General features: G+C 36.6%; 2 protein-coding genes across 2 annotated transcripts; both read left to right on the forward strand.

Annotated features, from left to right (window-relative positions):
* Positions 170 to 14103, forward strand: LOC18595142 (twinkle homolog protein, chloroplastic/mitochondrial). The gene is made up of 21 exons (XM_007022969.2): positions 170 to 652; positions 1418 to 1551; positions 2262 to 2317; positions 2414 to 2471; positions 2564 to 2674; positions 4047 to 4130; positions 4983 to 5063; positions 5283 to 5348; positions 5432 to 5548; positions 7563 to 7610; positions 7700 to 7785; positions 7960 to 8020; positions 9207 to 9389; positions 9495 to 9626; positions 10253 to 10314; positions 11134 to 11217; positions 11526 to 11657; positions 12204 to 12300; positions 12389 to 12523; positions 12596 to 12663; positions 13542 to 14103. Exons 1-21 carry the CDS (start codon positions 379 to 381, stop codon positions 13588 to 13590), a joined length of 2118 nt encoding a protein of 705 aa, XP_007023031.2. The 5' UTR covers positions 170 to 378; the 3' UTR covers positions 13591 to 14103.
* On the forward strand, positions 14956 to 17291 carry LOC18595143 (patellin-4). Its single transcript, XM_018122504.1, has 4 exons — positions 14956 to 16136; positions 16265 to 16389; positions 16478 to 16622; positions 16731 to 17291. The coding sequence occupies exons 1-4, from the start codon at positions 15144 to 15146 to the stop codon at positions 16995 to 16997; spliced, it is 1530 nt and encodes a 509-aa protein (XP_017977993.1). The 5' UTR covers positions 14956 to 15143; the 3' UTR covers positions 16998 to 17291.

The following is a 17512-nucleotide window of genomic DNA, read 5'->3' on the forward strand; positions in this document are numbered from 1 at the left end:
AAATTAGATAGAACAAATTATGATTGATACAATAATATATGGTAAAAGTATAAGGATCAAAATGGACAATTTGTGGTTTGGGAGGTGTAACTTTACAAATTATAAAGATTAAGGACTAATCTGATTTGGCTTTAAACTATGGGGGTGGTTTCTATAATTTTACATATTACCTCTGGAAACTCACAACAGTCTGAGTCCGCATTGCTCCCATTGGCATTGGCATTAGGTATCCTTCATAAGGAGAAAGGAGTGGAAGTAGTGATAAAACCCTCTCCTCTTCTCTTAATTTTGCTGCAAAAGAGAGAAAAGGCAATGGAACCCAAGGCAGTTGAATGCTGAGGAAGAGAAGGAAGCAAAGCAGAAAGGATAAACAGAGTCATGCTGCGTTTTCCTGACCATATCCGCAATAACCCACGCCTCCGTCTCCACAAACTCTCTTTGTTTTCCTGCAACAGTGCAGCTCTCATGGCCTCCAAAACCTTCTCCTCTTCTTTCAGTCTGCTGCCTTTGACCCCTTCTCCTAAACGCTTATCCACACCCTGCAAACGCTTAGTTCCTTATCTTTCGTCAAAACCCGATTCCAAAAACCACTCTTTGTCGCTTCGGACTAATGGGTTTTCTTCCATTCCTTCTGCCAATGTCTCTGCTCCAGGTATATTTCTTATCTATTCTATTATTTTATGTGCTTTTCTCCGGCAACCTCTGTTTTTTTCTCTTTTTTATTTGGAGGGTTTAGGATTAGCACTGTTATTTGAATTCTACTACTACATTTTATTTTTATCTGCAACACGGGCAAGTACAAAAGAACAAGCTTGCATAGACTTACTACATGTTAATCGACATTGTTTAGTAGGAAAGAAGGTAGGAAGGAAAATAGAGGGAAGGGAGAAAAGTGAGGTACGGGAAAAGGAGAGAACTGAAGGAATATGTTTTTTTTGGCTTCTCATGTGTTTTAGAAGAGGTGAAAAATGGGAGGAAAGTAAAGAGTTAAGATTTAAATTGTAACTAAAGTTACTAAACTGGCTACGTTTAGTTGAATGAGTGCTTTCTTTATGTTTTCCTCCTTGTTATGAGAGGATTGAATTTCAATATACCAGAAAGGTGCAGGTCCTCTCTTCCCATTTTTATCTTAACAAATGAGGCAAAAATTTTCACACACCTTTATTTTCTTCCTCTTTCTCTTCCTACCAAATACAGAGTCCAGGACCAAGTGCAACTATTATTCTTGTTCGTAATTTTTTTCTGAAAAAGGGGAAAGGCTGTGGGAGTTTTTGTTGCTAGATTATCATGTTGTTCAATTTCAATGAAAAACCAATAAGAGAAGAGGCATATATGTGTTTATGCATGCTGAAACTTATATAGGTGCCTATATACATATTGGAAGGCTTACCAGAATTCATTTTTGTTTATCTCTAAGTTTATTCTAAGGAGTTGGAAGACTGGCCCTTGAATATGCGTAGCTTGGAGATTTTGAAGCATAAATTAAAGCAGCTCGGCATCGATATTAGTGCATGTGTTCCGGGGCGTGAAAACCGCTTACTTTGCCCCTCGGTAATTTTCTTTAACATACATTTTCTTGCAACAATATTGTTAGCTTTATTGCATTTCCACAGAAATTTTATTTCTTAAATTTTCTTAATCTAATAGAAGCAATTTGCTATCAGCAAGTGTCATTACTTGGTAGTTGTAATCCATAATATAGGACAGAGATAACAGACTATGGAAGGCTTGGAATTCTCATGCCAGTGCTTTAGCTGACTAAATTGCCATTTCCAACTGATTCTGTTATGCAGACGACACAGTGTATGTCCTAGCTATATTTGTTAGCTATTAGTAGAAAGAGAAAACTTACTCTAAACATTAAAAACTATGGACAAGATTTGCATTTCCACAAACTTTCTTTTCTGCTGACTAGGCTCAAATCAATTGCTTTAGAGTGATGTCATTTTTATTTAATTTTTTCCTTTTGTCATCATGCACACATCTGAATTTTAGGGTTGTTTTTTTGTTTTTCTTTTGCACCTTGGGTTGTTGTAAGTCGTTGCTGAAGACAGTAGAAGTGCTTGAGAGATAGGCCACTCATTATGCCCTCTCTCTCTCTCTCTCTCTCTCTCTCCAAATTTACATCCTACAGCTTGTCTCCAACTTCGTAATATGCCTAATGAAAATGTAATCCTGCATGAAGAACATTCATATGTCTAAGTTTGTTTCGTTCTTTCTTTACGGCATTCTTGTTCTAAGTTAATATTCTTGTATGATAGTGCAATGGTGGTGAATCCGAGGAAATTAGCTTATCTCTTTTCATCAACCAAGATGGGTATGCTGCATCTACTTTCTTTCTTGTTGAACTATTTCTCTTTAATTATTGATGGGTCACTAACCACCGTTGTTTTGGATCCATCTGAATTTATAGGAGTTCTGCTTCGTGGATGTGTTTTCGAGCTAAATGTGGGTGGAAAGGCATCACAAAGGTAATGTTTATCCTCAGAGTTTGATATAGCAATTTTTATATGTCTATATGAAAGTTACTGGATATAAGTCTCTTGGTGGCCCTTTGTTTTAGGCCTTTGCAGACGGCAAGCCATCTTATGCAAATTTAAGTCGAGTTAACAAAGTTAAGGTCAAAAGGGAAATTACAGTGGAGAGTTTGCAATTAGAACCACTCTGTAATCAGGTTCCTACATTTCGCCTTTTCCTTATATTTTGTTTCCTGAAGTTTATTTCAATTTAGATGTCATACAACTTGTGTACTTTATCTTCTATGCAGCTTTGAAATGTAAGATGTAGGCTTCGTAGGTTTTCCATTCAGCATGGATGCCTGTTTATTTTTTAGTGCAGAATAAACAAATGCTTTTCTGTTGTTGATTTTATTCTTATAACTCCTTTATCAATAGAAAAAAATCCCAATTGTTAGATGTTCCTAAAATAACTCTAATCTGTTTTTCATTTCTATCCATGAATGTCTTTTGAGCATTTCATGAAGAAAGCATTTCAAATTACAACAAATTATGCATTAACCAACTTTGCTTGCAATATCAACTACGCTTCTAGCAACATTTGGAGAGCCTAACTGATAATTGAAGACATTTCAAGAAGAGATAGAAAAGAGTTTGTATATTTAAGAGGAGCTTGTTGCATTATGAAATCCTTGTGGCGGATCAATGTTTCCATTAAAGTGTCCGGTATGGATTGTATTTCTTAACTTTTTATTCTTGTTGGCTAGTTTGGTTTCTGCTGAAAGGAACTAAATTGGGTAGTCAAATTCATCCTTTCCAGACAAGCTGGAAATCCTTGGAATGAGGAAATAGAGGATAAGTGTTTTTGTTGTCTGGTTGAATGGTTTTCTGAGACTCAAATCTTGAGAAGTTTTTGATTTGTGGGGAGGGTGAGAAATTTCTATTATGGTGTAACATCTCTTGCTTAATATACCTCTAAAATGATTGTCTGCACTTGGGCATCATAGGCACTTTTGTCCTGAAAAATCCAGCAATTTTATAATTTCGATCATCTTCATTGTCATTGTCCAATTCTTCTCTGACTTTCCATCTCATATCTACTTAGCTTTAGTGGGTTTTTAATGTTCATGAAGTAACTTTTTGCAATTTGGAAACATCTCGTTTACCCTAGAAGTTGAAACATCTATTTTGATATTTAAATATTTGATATTGTTAAAGTAGGATTTTATTTCTCTTGTTTTGGAGAACTTTTGCTTCTGACTAATCCATTCAGCTCAAGTTTTGTGTTTTTGATATTCCTTTTTCTTTTCTTTTTTTTTTTAAACCTTTTTATTTTAGTTACCATTAGGGTCTACAGTAAATTCAATCATGAAATGCAAAATGTTAACATGTGTTGAGTGAATTCAAAATGCTAATGTTGTTCTTTTGCATTGGAAGATAATCTTCCTATTGTTTTTGTCAGTATTCTTCCTTTTGGTTTAAGTGTCTATTTAGTGGATTCTGATTTTTTGACTCAATTATCCATGTAAAATTAATTCATATGGCACATGAACCTTAGTTAATGTTTTTTTTTCTTTGTCCTTGCTTCAGCTCATTGCTTATTTCGCAGAGCGAATGATATCTGCAGAAACACTAAAGAGAAATGCTGTTATGCAAAAAAAGAGTGGTGAAGAGGTAATGTTCAATCTTCTTTCCTAAATTATGGGATTAGGGTATTGATATGTGACTTGACAGGTTTGGCTGGTGTGTATTCATATGTGAATATGGGGTAACCATTATGGTTGAAAGCTATAAGAAGAGAATATGATTTAGGTTGCCAAGAAGAGAAGAAACTAGTTTAAAATTAGAGTTTTCTGTGCTGTGAACAGTCACTTGTGACTAGTGCAGCAGAAGAGAGAGTAGTACACACTGCTGCTGGACCATCCGTTTTTTAATAAACCAAATAATTTATAATTTGTTAATCAAAAGGCGGCAATATCAAGAGCACATAGGTATTTATCATGATTTTAGATTCTTATACATCCTAGAACTAGGACCCATTATTGGAGACTAACTAGTAAATAAGGAACCAACTTGGGCTCCAAAATCTTAATTTCCAGAAGTTCATAGCATAATCTAAATGCTAATAAACTTAATCCTAGGGCGCATAATTTGCAGAAATTATGGTCTTGCCCCTGTACATGAAAATAGTCAGAATTACAAACTGAAATCCTAAACTTTTAGTACTGACATTATAAAGCAAAGTTCCTTCTGTGGCAGGATCAGACCTGCGTACTAAAGTATTTTGTCTGTTGGCTGGTTTATATTACCTTATTTGTTGTTCATAATGATATGTTATCTTTTATTTATGGCAAGGGGCACTTTAGGGATGGTGTGTTTATTTTCTTATAAAGAACTGATTTGGATTTATGAATATAGTTAAGGTTTTAAGTTTTAGAGGTTAATGCTGCAATTTTAATTTCTTAATGTGATAGATGTACCACTATTCCTATAGTTACTTAATTACTCCTGAAATTTCATTGACAGATTGCTATTGCATTTCCTTATTGGCGTAAAGGAAGCCTTGTAAATTGCAAGTATCGGGACATAGCCAAGAGGTTTTGGCAGGTTCTTCTGACAAGTTTTTTCTCGTGTACATTGTTAATATAGTATGGTGACTTGGAGTTTAAATTGATTTGTCCTGTAGACATTTACATTGAACATCCAATGGTATACTCTTGGAGATTTCATGTGTTGAGGACGGCTTGTTTTTTCTGCTCTCTATTTTAGAAGTAGAAATTTAATAATATTTGATTCAGATCTTACTTGTACTCTTCCAAATTGCAGGAAAAGGATACTGAAAAGATATTTTATGGGCTCGATGATATAGAGGATGCAAGCGATATCATCATTGTATTTCCTTGTCACTCTCTGTGGAAGATTTTATTCCAGTTCTACGTTTAGTTGATACTTATTGTTTTAGCTTGTTATTATAGGTTGAAGGTGAAATAGACAAGCTTGCAATGGAGGAAGCTGGCTTCCGTAATTGTGTCAGTGTCCCTGATGGTGCTCCACCATCAGTTTCCTCGAAGGAGGTTCCAGCAGAAGAGCAGGTTTTAGTCAAATCAAAATTTAATATACCTGTTATTTTAGCTTTTGAATAGCACTATAGTGGTATGGTCAGCCATCAAATACTATGTGGATATTCAATTTCAATGTTTCAACCATGAAACCGGGAGGATTCACTCCAATGAAGATCTAATTGTCTCTATCTCCCCTCATACATGCACATCGTATGAGCAGTTTTCATGTGAGAAATGTAGGCGGTGGCAAATTAGTTTAGGTATTAGATATTTTTTAATCAGTATCCTTTGCTTTTTGTTACATGAGATTACTTGAATGTGCATGCTTTGCCTGCATATATCTCTAAAAATTTAATAGTAGTTGACAGAATAATGTTTTATGGATTGGTTGTTTATGATCTGCTTATGGATGGGTAGTTTATTGGGCAAGTAGTCAATTTGTTATTCTTAGAACTGTATTTGCTTAGTTTAGTGCTAAGGAAGTTGGCGCTTTAGTTAGTGCTCTCTGATAAGGTGGTTAGTTGGATCAACCACTTCCTCTCTCGAGCAGTTGGAAGGTGGTGGCACTTAGAATTTCAATTCATAGCAGCTTGGGTGTTCTTGAACAGCAAAGCAGTTAGTGATGAATCTTCCTAGGGTCCAGCAGAATGCATAGAGGTTAGATGTTTGGGGATTAAAGAAAGAGAATCAATCACACCTATAAGACAATGTTTCACACCTTAGAGGAAGGGGACTTGGCTAGCTCTACCAGGTGGGAGAGTAAAGCGGGAAGCAGCTCGACCCAGTTAAGGAGTCGGATGTAAGAGTCAGCTAGTATTTGCCAGCGAATGGGCCATAATGGAATCCACCTCTGTAGCAAACCTATGATGCGGGGGCTTTGTTTAACAGACACAGTCTAGGATAGATTGCCAGTAAGCAAGCAGGTATCTATTAGCAGGAACCCTCTTTGCTCAGCTTCAATAGGAGGGGAGGACTTCATCTCCTTTACTGACGCTCTTATTGTGACGTGGGTGCACTGATTAAATGAGACCATCAAGGCTTAAAACCAAGACCTTTTCGCTTCGACTTTGCTTTCTATCGGTTCGATAGTTGGTTGCTGTGTCTGTCTTTTTCTTTCGACCGTCAACTGTGACCTGGAGCTGTACATGATCAAATGTATAAAATTGTTCAACTCTCCTCAAGCAACTGAACTTTGAGTGTTGTATTCACCCTCAGCCCATCTTTAAGACAATCATGTCATTAGACCAACATAAGAAATTAAAGAAATGTACTTGACTCATATGAAAGAGAAATTAAATGGAACGAACCAGCCATATGACAACTTAGAGAAGTACAAACCTAGAAATGGACTTAACCTGTGCTGAATCAATGGGATTGTGTATGAACCCTAGATCTTTACATGAGTTCCGGATTGGAGTTGGGGGTTGAAATGAGCTCTCCTAGCCTTTTTGTATCACTTATACAAGAAACTTCAACAATTATCAAAAGTTGTGAGATTGGATGGCATTCGACCAGCTGAAGTGAACTGCAATATGCCATACTAGTTGTCATCTCTACGTGATAACTCTTCTGCTATTCCCCCTGCCTTAAAGCGTTGCAAGAAAATTTGTTAAACTTCATTAAACATGTAATATATTTGGCTTTATGACGATGAAACTAGTTATGACATAGTCCTTAAGGTTTTCTGCATTTTATTTGTCATACTCTAGGTTGATGATCACTAAAGAATATATGAGATAGTTACTGAGTCTGAAGTGGAACAGTAAATTAGAATGTGCACATTTCATTTTAGAAAATTTCTGTTTGAACAGGTTTTCTTTAGTGATTTGCACAATATTTTGTAAATTTGCAATAATAATAATGCTATGCATGATCTGGCCTTGGTTTTTCTTCCATCACTTCCCCTCTTGTCCTCAGTGAGGGTACCTTCATTCAAGTAGAGAAAAATGGAAGAGGAAAATGGTTGCACTCATTTCATTGTCCCTTTCATTGCGTGTATAAATGTTGTTCTAATGTTTCTTTCTCATGTTTTCTATAAAGCTAGGACACAAAGTATCAATATCTGTGGAACTGCAAAGAGTACCTAAAGAAGGTTTGCAGGGATTTATTTCTGTCTTTGATTGGAATGTGTCTTCTTGAAATACACAAGGCTCTGGTTTTAAATGATACAAATATTGATAGGCATCACGCATTATACTTGCCACTGATGGGGATCCGCCTGGTCAAGCCTTAGCTGAAGAGCTTGCACGTCGCCTTGGAAGAGAAAGGTCTATATGATTTTGCTGTAATGATATTATCTGTCATGTTCTCAATCCTGAAGCACTTTCAAAGATTTCTTGTTTTCTTTTCCTTTTTCCTCTATTATTGCTGTTATGTTACATTTTTAATGAAAGCAATCTGTGAGTGTGTTGAAGAGTAACTGTTTACTTTCTTTGGATCAGATGCTGGAGAGTTAAATGGCCAAAGAAAAACGAGGTGGATCATTTTAAAGATGCAAATGAGGTCATATAGCTTTATCTTTGTCTCTATGCCTGTAATGATGTGAATCTTGATTCCCAACAATTTTAAAATCAAAGTTTTGTTCCTTACAATTTGAAGTCAGCTTGATAACAAACTGAAGAATAGTTGACATTGAAGGATGTGCTTGTAGTAGACCTCATTTGCATCTTCTAGCATCTTCAATTTGTTGATGTGAAGAGTTTACCAGAAACCGCTTATTTGCATATTGTAGCATCTGCAAATTTTACCATGGTGTTCTCATAAATTACTAGCAAGGGGCTGGGATTTTTGGCAATTTTATGATCTAAATTTGTTAGGAAAACAGAAAAAAATTGTTTAAAGGAAGGAGAAGAAAGAAATCCCTTAGTTTCACACCTAGGTTCCCTAGAAACACATTTAAGATTGATTGCAGCATACAATCACAAAGCAATAATGCTGGGAATTCTCTTGTTAGACTGCTGGCATCCTTAATTGTAAAAGAAATAGACTCCTATTCTGGTTAGGACCTTAACACATACTTAGACTTCAAGTAGAAAACTAGTTAATTTGGCTAACAAAACTCAGTAGGGTATGAAAACCCAAACTTTCTTGATGCAAGATTTGAAATTTCCAGCAAACCAGAAAATTAGGAAAATACACTTAAAACTCAATAAACAGAAAAATAAAATAAGTACCTATTAATTTAAGTTAAATAAATATAAATCTGAGACGCAAGAGTAACTAATAGCCTACTCAAGCTCTCATCTAAGCTTCTTATCAGTGACATGTACCTAATTAAGGTTTGACCATTTGAACCAGCCTTAGCACGCCCCCTAAAGACCTTTGAGGCTGCTGCCAGGGTGCTCCCTCATACTACATCTGTTATTCCTGTCATAAAGTGTTGATCAAGCGGATAAATGACAAATAGTTGCGCAAGACGAGTCTTGTGATGTGGAGTTGTTTTCTGCTTTTTTGCTGATGTTTTCAAACTCATCCTTTTTAGCTGTCTCCTGATATGACAAATTTTGTGCATTTTTTCATCGTGTTTTTACTGATAATAATTCTCTTATGGCTGCCCTTGACAAAGATTTGTTTTGTAAGACCCCTTGACAAAAATATCTCTTGTAAGACCCTTTTAAAGTTTTTTGTGCCAGTCATTTTTACTCAAAGATCGACTATTCTCACAATCAGCTCTTAATTATAACCACAGGTGCTTATGTATTTGGGACCCAGTGTTCTAAAGGATGTAATTGAGAATGCGGAATTATATCCCATACGTGGATTGTTCAACTTTAGAGATTTCTTTGATGAAATTGACAGATATTATCATCGGACTCTAGGATATGAATTTGGTGTCTCAACTGGTTGGAGGGCACTGGACGGGCTATATAATGTAAGCTTGATGTATTCTTTTCCTTTCTATAGGTTAGGTGACTAGTGGTAGAGATAATATGTTATCCTTCTCAGGATCTTTTTTCTCCCTTTCTCTCTAAATCAGGTTGTGCCAGGAGAGCTGACCGTAGTAACTGGTGTTCCCAACTCTGGAAAGAGTGAATGGATTGATGCTCTCTTATGTAATCTTAATGAAAGTGTTGGTTGGAAATTCGCTCTTTGCTCCATGGAGAACAAGGTCAGCCATCAGTTTTCCTACATCCAAATTTCACAATTATGATCTTCCTATTCTTGGTTTACCAGCATATATGCGCAACTGTTATAAATGAATTGCATTCTTTAACTTGGGAAGATATATAAGTTAGAGACAAAGGAAGAGAATCATGTAGGTTTTAAAATTCTTGATGTATCTTGTGTTATATTGTTGGGTAAGTAGATCAACAAGCCTTGTGAAAGATGAGTTACATTCCTGCTTTCTTTTGGCTTTACTGTTCTTGGTGTATTTGAAAAATTATCTTTCTTTTCAATTAAAACTTTTTATGCATAAATGTACTTTTTTAAAGTTCACCTCTATTTCTGCTCTTTCTTCTTGCAATTATTCTAGAATCAGAGTCTTTCAGTTAGTGGAAAATCCAGCAACCAAGTCAATTGAAGGCATGCAAGATACTTTCTAGAAAAGATTCATTTTTATCATGAATGATTTTATACAAAAATGTGAATTCTTCCTGTGAGAGTGTTTCCTTCTGGCCAGACATAATAGGCAATCATTATGATACTATTGTAGTTATTGTTACTTATGCTATTGCATGCCAAGCCCTTTTTACTTGCGTTCATTTCAATGTTTCCCCATTTTGTTGATCTAAGGTTCGGGATCATGCAAGGAAACTTTTAGAGAAATACATAAGGAAACCGTTCTTTGACTCAAGGTGAGTTTAGTTGGTATGATTTTCCATTATTGCTCTTCTAGCATTGTTAGATCTAGAAAATTTTTTTATTCCTGGAAATTATTTCCAAACTTAATTTGTAACTACTTGTAGGTTGTAAGAGGATGCTTATAATTTTTGGTTCACTTAGACCTTACAATTGGCTAGCAACAGGACATGTAAGAAAAAGATAAATAATTTTGAAGTCAAATGTTTATGGAATGAAATGATCAATTAGCAAATATCCTGGTTTTTGAATAATGTTATAGCCATAATGTTTTAACTTATTTTATTTATCAAAATAGGACTATAACGATTGCTTAATTAGTTATAGCCAAAGTGATGATGATGTAGAGCAAGTATTGTAAAACCAATTAACTCAAGTTATAATCTGAAATCTCAATCAAAGTTCTCTAAAATCTCAAATATCTGAAAAATCAATAACTCAATTATTCATTAAATCCAAGCCTACTTGAAATTAAAATAAAATAGGTATTTATAACTAAATCCTAAACCCTAATAAAACACAAAATGCCAAATATATCTCTAAAACTATAATACTTGAAGAATAACTAAAATACTAAATAATACAATATAGAAAAAATATTTGTAAATTACAATCATACACAGAAAATATAATATGAAGTCCTAGAAAATTTAATCCCTCAACTAGCATATCATCCTCCATGAAAAAATTGAGTAAATTGTGTAATACGTGGAAATAATGCATATTCTTATCTGTTTGCATGGAGTTTCTTTGAGCTACCTCGTTTTGATTTTATGACCACCAGTTGGTTCATTTGCTACTCTTGCTGACAACAGCTACGGAAGCTCTGTTGAAAGAATGAGTGTAGAGGAATTAGAGAAAGGGAAGAAATGGTTGAGTGACACATTTTATCTCGTAAGGTAAGTTGAACACTCTAAATTACATTGTCAGTGTCCTCTGAGTACAAGTTTTTGACAAATGTTTGTTGATATTATTAGGTACTCAGGCTGATTGAGACTTTTAGTTTTTCATTCTTTTTTTTTTTCAAATTGTTGGTTATATGCCTCTGAAATATCTTTATTTTCTAGATTTTTTTTAGAGAGAGCAAAGGGTGGGGTTGAATTTACTTCTCTGTTTAGGATTGGATGCTTCTAAAATTGAGGCCTTGTCTGTTCTGATTGTTGTGCTGCTACTTTTAATACTACCTATCTCATGGGTTCTGAAACAGGTGTGAGAATGATTCTCTTCCAAGTATAAAGTGGGTTCTTGATCTTGCAAAGGCAGCGGTACTCAGGCATGGGGTACGGGGACTTTTAATTGATCCTTACAATGAACTTGATCATCAGCGCCCAGTTAGTCAGTGAGTCCTTTTTATACCATGCTACCTTTGCCTCATTTTTTTCCTTTTGTATAGGCAGCCTCCTTCCATTTTCCACAATAATATAGTGACACCTTTTCTGTGCATTGGATGCTGGATTTTCCATGAAATACATGTATATGTTGAAATGTTTTGTTCAGCTTGATAGTTGGTAAGTTCTGGGACAACCATTTCTTTAAATACGGAGCTACCTATGGTTTTTTTTTTTGTTTTTTTAATCTTTGATAGAAGTATTCAAAAAGTTATCTTAATTCTTTTTGACTTTTTAACCTTTCCCTTTGCAATTGTCTTTTGAGCTGTAAATCATTCCCTACTTATATTCGTAATTCTAGTGTAATTTTATAAGTAACATTATATTAGATAGCTCCCATATGACGCTCTAATTTGTTTCTTACCTTCTATCCAAATAAATGAGGTAACGTTGTTAAGAACTTTTCTTTTTAAGATGTCACCATCATAATCTTCATGTTGCAATGCTCTAGCTAAAATTGTATCTTTACATTTATTGACATAATTTCAACATATCAGGACTGAAACAGAGTATGTCAGCCAGATGCTTACAAAGATCAAACGATTTGCTCAGCATCACTCTTGTCATGTCTGGTTTGTTGCACATCCAAGACAGGTTGGTCTCAGTGATTTATCTTTTGTTGCTTGATATCTCCTTTTCTATTTAACGTAGCTCCTTTTCATAATTTAATATTTGTCTGAAGTTGCACCATTGGATTGGGGCTCCTCCGAATCTCTATGACATCAGTGGAAGTGCACACTTTATAAACAAATGTGACAATGGGATTGTTATTCATCGGAATCGGGATCCTGAGGCTGGGCCTGTTGATCAAGTACAAGTGAGTATTGTCACAAGGTTGTCTCTTTGCAAGCAATCTTCTAGTTTTTCTTATTGAAATATGCTTTTGCAGGTTTGTGTACGGAAAGTACGAAACAAGGTTGTAGGAACTATAGGTGATGCATTCTTGTCTTATGATAGGTACATGATTTTACTCTATACTTTTTCCTTTGGTTTTTCTCCCCTCAATAGTTTTAGTTCTACGGTTTGTGTGTGTGGGTTTTTGGGGGAGGGGGAAGGCGTTTGTGTTTGTCAGATGGATAAACCTGACTTGATTAGAGACACAAAAGAATTAACATTAGGTTGGGCGCTCAGACGATTACCAAGGCCTGATGAAGCAATTATTACAATTCAGTGCTTGAAATAACAGGTAGTTCATTGTTGGATTTGTTTGGAGAAGTCAGATAAGTAAACCTAACTCGATTATAAACAGAAAAGGGTTAAAAGTAGGTTAGACAATGCTGTTGGAGCAGTCAGACGATCACTGTGTCCTGATGAAGCAAGTAAAATGATGCAGAACTTGAATAGGAAATAATAGGTACTTCACTGTTGGACTGGGGAGGTTCCAGTTCAACTAACTACTTACCAACTTCTAACTTCTCTGAAGTGATGTTCCACCATTACCATACTCAAGGTTGATCTGGAACTAGCATCTCTAACATATTTGTGAGTTTGAGAACATATTAGTGATCAGCTGGAAGGACTTTATGTCATAATATGCATAACCAGTGAAAATGAGAGTGGAGGCCTTATGCATTGTTGATAAAATGCATTATTGAATTGTCATATATGCACTTCTCCCCTCTCTGGCTAAATTTTCAGGGCTAGTTATTTACCTTTTAGGCACAAAACTTAGTTTATCACACATACCTTCCTGGTTGCTGAAGATAACATTAAATCAGACTATCAAAACTAGCTATTTGGAGCACTGTGGGCTATAACCTGTCAGATTTTGCACCTCTTATTGTGTGTAACGGTAGTTATTGTTCATATTGGTTTCTATTAATTAACCTTGGCAGGGTGACTGGCGTATATACGGACATTGATGAACCACAAAAGAAGCAATAGGTCATCATGCTCATGTAAGTGCGGGCTAAAATTTTGTATAGTGTGGATTATGATGACCTAGGGGCATCAGGAGTCTTATTTCTTAATGAGGTTGGTCCATTGGAAATGTTGCTGTGGGTTGTGACCACAGAGCTGAGACTTATGATGTTGCAACGGTGCTAAACAGCAATCAAGCATACAAGAGTTCACTCGGTCATAATAGTTGAGATCCGTGTTGAATTTTTGTACCATTTTAGAAATTTCTCTTGCTGATCTATTTGCTGTAAACATATCTTTGTAACATCAGATTATTTTGTAGCCTCCTCTGTTTCTTCTATTTGAAATGCACCTTAGTTTATAGCAGAGGTCAAGCAGCAGCATGGGATGAGATGATCCCTTATGTTTGTTCTCTTCGTCCCAAGCATCTGGCTGTGTCCACCAGTTGCATTTGTTTGCCCAGTAAATGTTTGATACATCACACTGTTTTAGAGAAGATTCTGTTATGGCAGTTTTATTAAATCAGAATTCAATTCAGATTTCTGTTCTCCAAAATTAGAATCGACCACATGAGAATGCAATGCAACTGCTACTATGCTTGGTCAACTACAGGGACCAGAGAGCCAACAACTACCCAATGATTGCCTAAAGAAACTGATCTGGAAGCCCTCTACAAGCCAGTGATGGCATGCCAAATGGCAGGATATTCCAGGATAGCTGTCAGTTTATACTAGGAAAATGTTGGGCTGCGCTGTGGACAGAATTAATGGGACCTACAAGAGTTGTTCCAACTCCATAAGTGCAGCAATGCAAATGATGCCTGAAAACATAAATGAGTTAAGGCCAGCCTACATGCGCAACATGCTTTCCCATTAGCAAGAACAACAGAAAAACACCCCCTTTGTTTTTTTTATTAGGATGCCAGCTTTACCAATGCCAGCTGGCTCTTAAGTTTAAATCCTCCTTGACTGCACCTGCACATGGAAAAGTAACTTCTTGTTTGTAACACAAACTTTTTGACTTAGGGGTGAGCAATTGTCGATTAAAATCAAATTAAAACAGGGGTTTGATTAATTCGATTATTTAATTAATTTAACTATAAACACGACACGATTAAATTGATCAATTCAGTTTGTAAAATTTGGGTGACTTGGCTTACCCCATTTCCTGCTGAGCTTTTCTCAACACAAAATCAATGGTTTGGGGCCCAAAAGGATTCTCGAAAGCTGAAATAATGCTGGCCTCCAGCCTAGCAAAACCCTTGGGGAAAGAATCCCAACGGCTCTCCTCTGCGGTGGTTCCAGATAAGTTACCGTTGCTGGGTCCCCATTTGTCTGAATGTCTGAATGTTTCTTTCAAAAATATATAACCGTTGCGGCTCCCTCACTTTTCTTTCTCTTCAAAACAAGCTAGCAGCCATCCATTGCAGCAGCAGTAGAAGAGAAAAAAGAAAAGAATTTGAAGCTAAATCCAAATTTAAAGGTGTGGGTTTTGCTTTCTCTTTTCTTTTAAGTCACCTTTTACGTTTTCTTCTTCAGGTTTGTTTCAGCAGCTTGGTTATTTATACATAGCAAGTCATGGTTGTTGAGGTTAACGTTGATGAAACCCAGGCGGGTCAGGTTTTTGTCCCTGAAGAAGAGCCCAAGAAGGTTGCACAAGATAATGGGAAAGTTGTTGACAGTGAAATAGATGATTCCAAGCCCAAGACAGTTGAGAAGAGCTCTTCCTATAGGGAGGAGAGCAATTTCCTGTCTGATCTCAAAGAGTTTGAGAAGAAGGCTTTGAGTGAACTGAAATCGAAGCTCGAAGAAGCCATTCTTGGAAATAGCTTGTTAAGGAAACAAGAGCCAGAAAAGGATGAGAAGCCGAGCGAGGAGAAGGAAGAGAAGGAAAAAGAAGTAGCAGATGAGAAAGAGAAAGAAGAGGAGGCAAAAGGAGGAGAAGAAGGCGAAAGCCTGGTGGGAGAAGAGGAAGCAAAACCAGAAGGAGGTGAGGAGAAAACAGCCCAAGAATGTGAAAGGAAGAAATCTGAGGAAGAAGGCATAGAAATCAACAAGGATGTTTCCATTTGGGGAGTGCCTCTTTTACCTTGCAAAGGCGGAGAGGCTACTGATGTGGTCTTGTTGAAATTCTTGAGAGCTAGAGAGTTCAAGGTCAATGATGCCTTCGAGATGCTTAAAAATACCCTGCAATGGCGGAAGGATGGCAACATCGATTCAATCTTGGACGAGGACTTTGGGGCTGGTCTAGGCTCCGCCGCTTACATGAATGGCATTGATAAAGAGGGCCATCCCGTTTGTTACAACATCTATGGAGTGTTCGAGAATGAGGAGCTTTATAAGAAGACATTTGGGACGGAAGAGAAGCGTGGGCAGTTCTTGAGATGGAGGTTTCAGCTGATGGAGAAGGGCATTCAGAAGCTTGATTTGAGGCCTGGTGGTGTCACTTGTTTGCTTCAAATCAATGATCTCAGGAATTCGCCAGGGCCCTCAAGGAAAGAGCTAAGGGTTGCCATGAGGCAAGCTGTTGGAGCCTTACAGGACAATTATCCTGAGTTTGTGGCAAGGAATGTAAGTTCCTTTTAATTTCTCAAATTTACATATTAGGTTGAGATATCTAAGTAGAATTCTTTTATGGCGGTCTGAGTTTTGATGCATGGGGTCTTTTCTTTCTGGTAATTGGGTAACTCTTGTTACAGATATTTATAAATGTTCCATTCTGGTACTATGCCCTCAATGCCCTGCTATCTCCTTTCTTAACACAAAGGTCTAAGAGCAAGTTTGTGGTGGTTCGCCCGGCCAAGGTCACCGAAACCCTTCTCAAGTAAGCAGCATTTTCATATCTTTCACCCCTATCCAAATTCCGAAGTTAGGCAGAAACTGATAAATTGTTTTATCTTGATCCTTTAAAGGTACATTCCTGCCGAGGAGGTCCCTGTACAGTATGGTGGGTTCAAGAAGGAAAATGAGTTTGAGTTCTGTGGCCAAGATGCCACTGTTACAGAAATCATTGTCAAGGCTGGATCAACCATGACCATTGAGATACCTGCTGATGAGGTATAAATACAATCCAGCTCAAGATCTTCATTACTTCTATTTTCAGGCTCCCTTGATTGGTTTGGTTGAGAACCGTTTCCTTAATGCGTAAATGATTGATTCTTACAGGTTGGAAGCACATCAATTTGGGAGCTGATAGTTTTGGGTTGGGAAGTAAATTACAAGGCTGAGTTTGTCCCATCAGACGAGGGATCTTACACTATCATCGTCCAGAAGAGCAAGAAGATATCAGTGTCACAGTCGCAGGAAGGCCCCATCGGCAACACCTTCAGGAACAATGAACAAGGGAAGCTGGTCCTCACTATTGAGAACACTTCCGGCAAGAAGAAGAGAGTTCTTTACCGCTACAAGACCAAAAAGAGCTCACCCTGTTGAAGACAAATCTCTTTTGCATTTTGCTTCCTTTCCATTGTCTTGGTTTGTGAGGGAGAAGGAATAATAGGCACATAGAGAAACTTGGAGAGATTATTTGTTAATGTTATATTTCTTTCTTATTATATTCTTTTCAGATAGTGAGAGACTACTAAAGCTTCATTCTTTATGCAGAATCAATGTGCATCCTGTTCTTAATTTGATATGTTTGTTTGAATCTTTTGGTTGTATTGAAAGAAAGATTGGCATTTTTGTTCAGATTGAGAATTATACTTGTTAATGCAGTCCCTTTTACAATTCCATGTGCCCTTTCTCTCCATCTAAATATACCATGCTTTCTTACCTTAAACTTACCAGTAATGTACATTGCACCTACATGTTCCCTGGAATTTCAAAGAGCTAAATAAGGTTTTGTGGCTGAGAATTGTATGTTTATTTACTATTCACTTTCTACCAAATTATCCTTTGTTACATTTTTAGGTAAATTTCACATACTTTTATTGTGATTTGACATTTTT

Source organism: Theobroma cacao, chromosome 6 (assembly GCF_000208745.1).
Source record: "Theobroma cacao cultivar B97-61/B2 chromosome 6, Criollo_cocoa_genome_V2, whole genome shotgun sequence".
NCBI classification, from domain to species: Eukaryota; Viridiplantae; Streptophyta; class Magnoliopsida; order Malvales; family Malvaceae; genus Theobroma; species Theobroma cacao.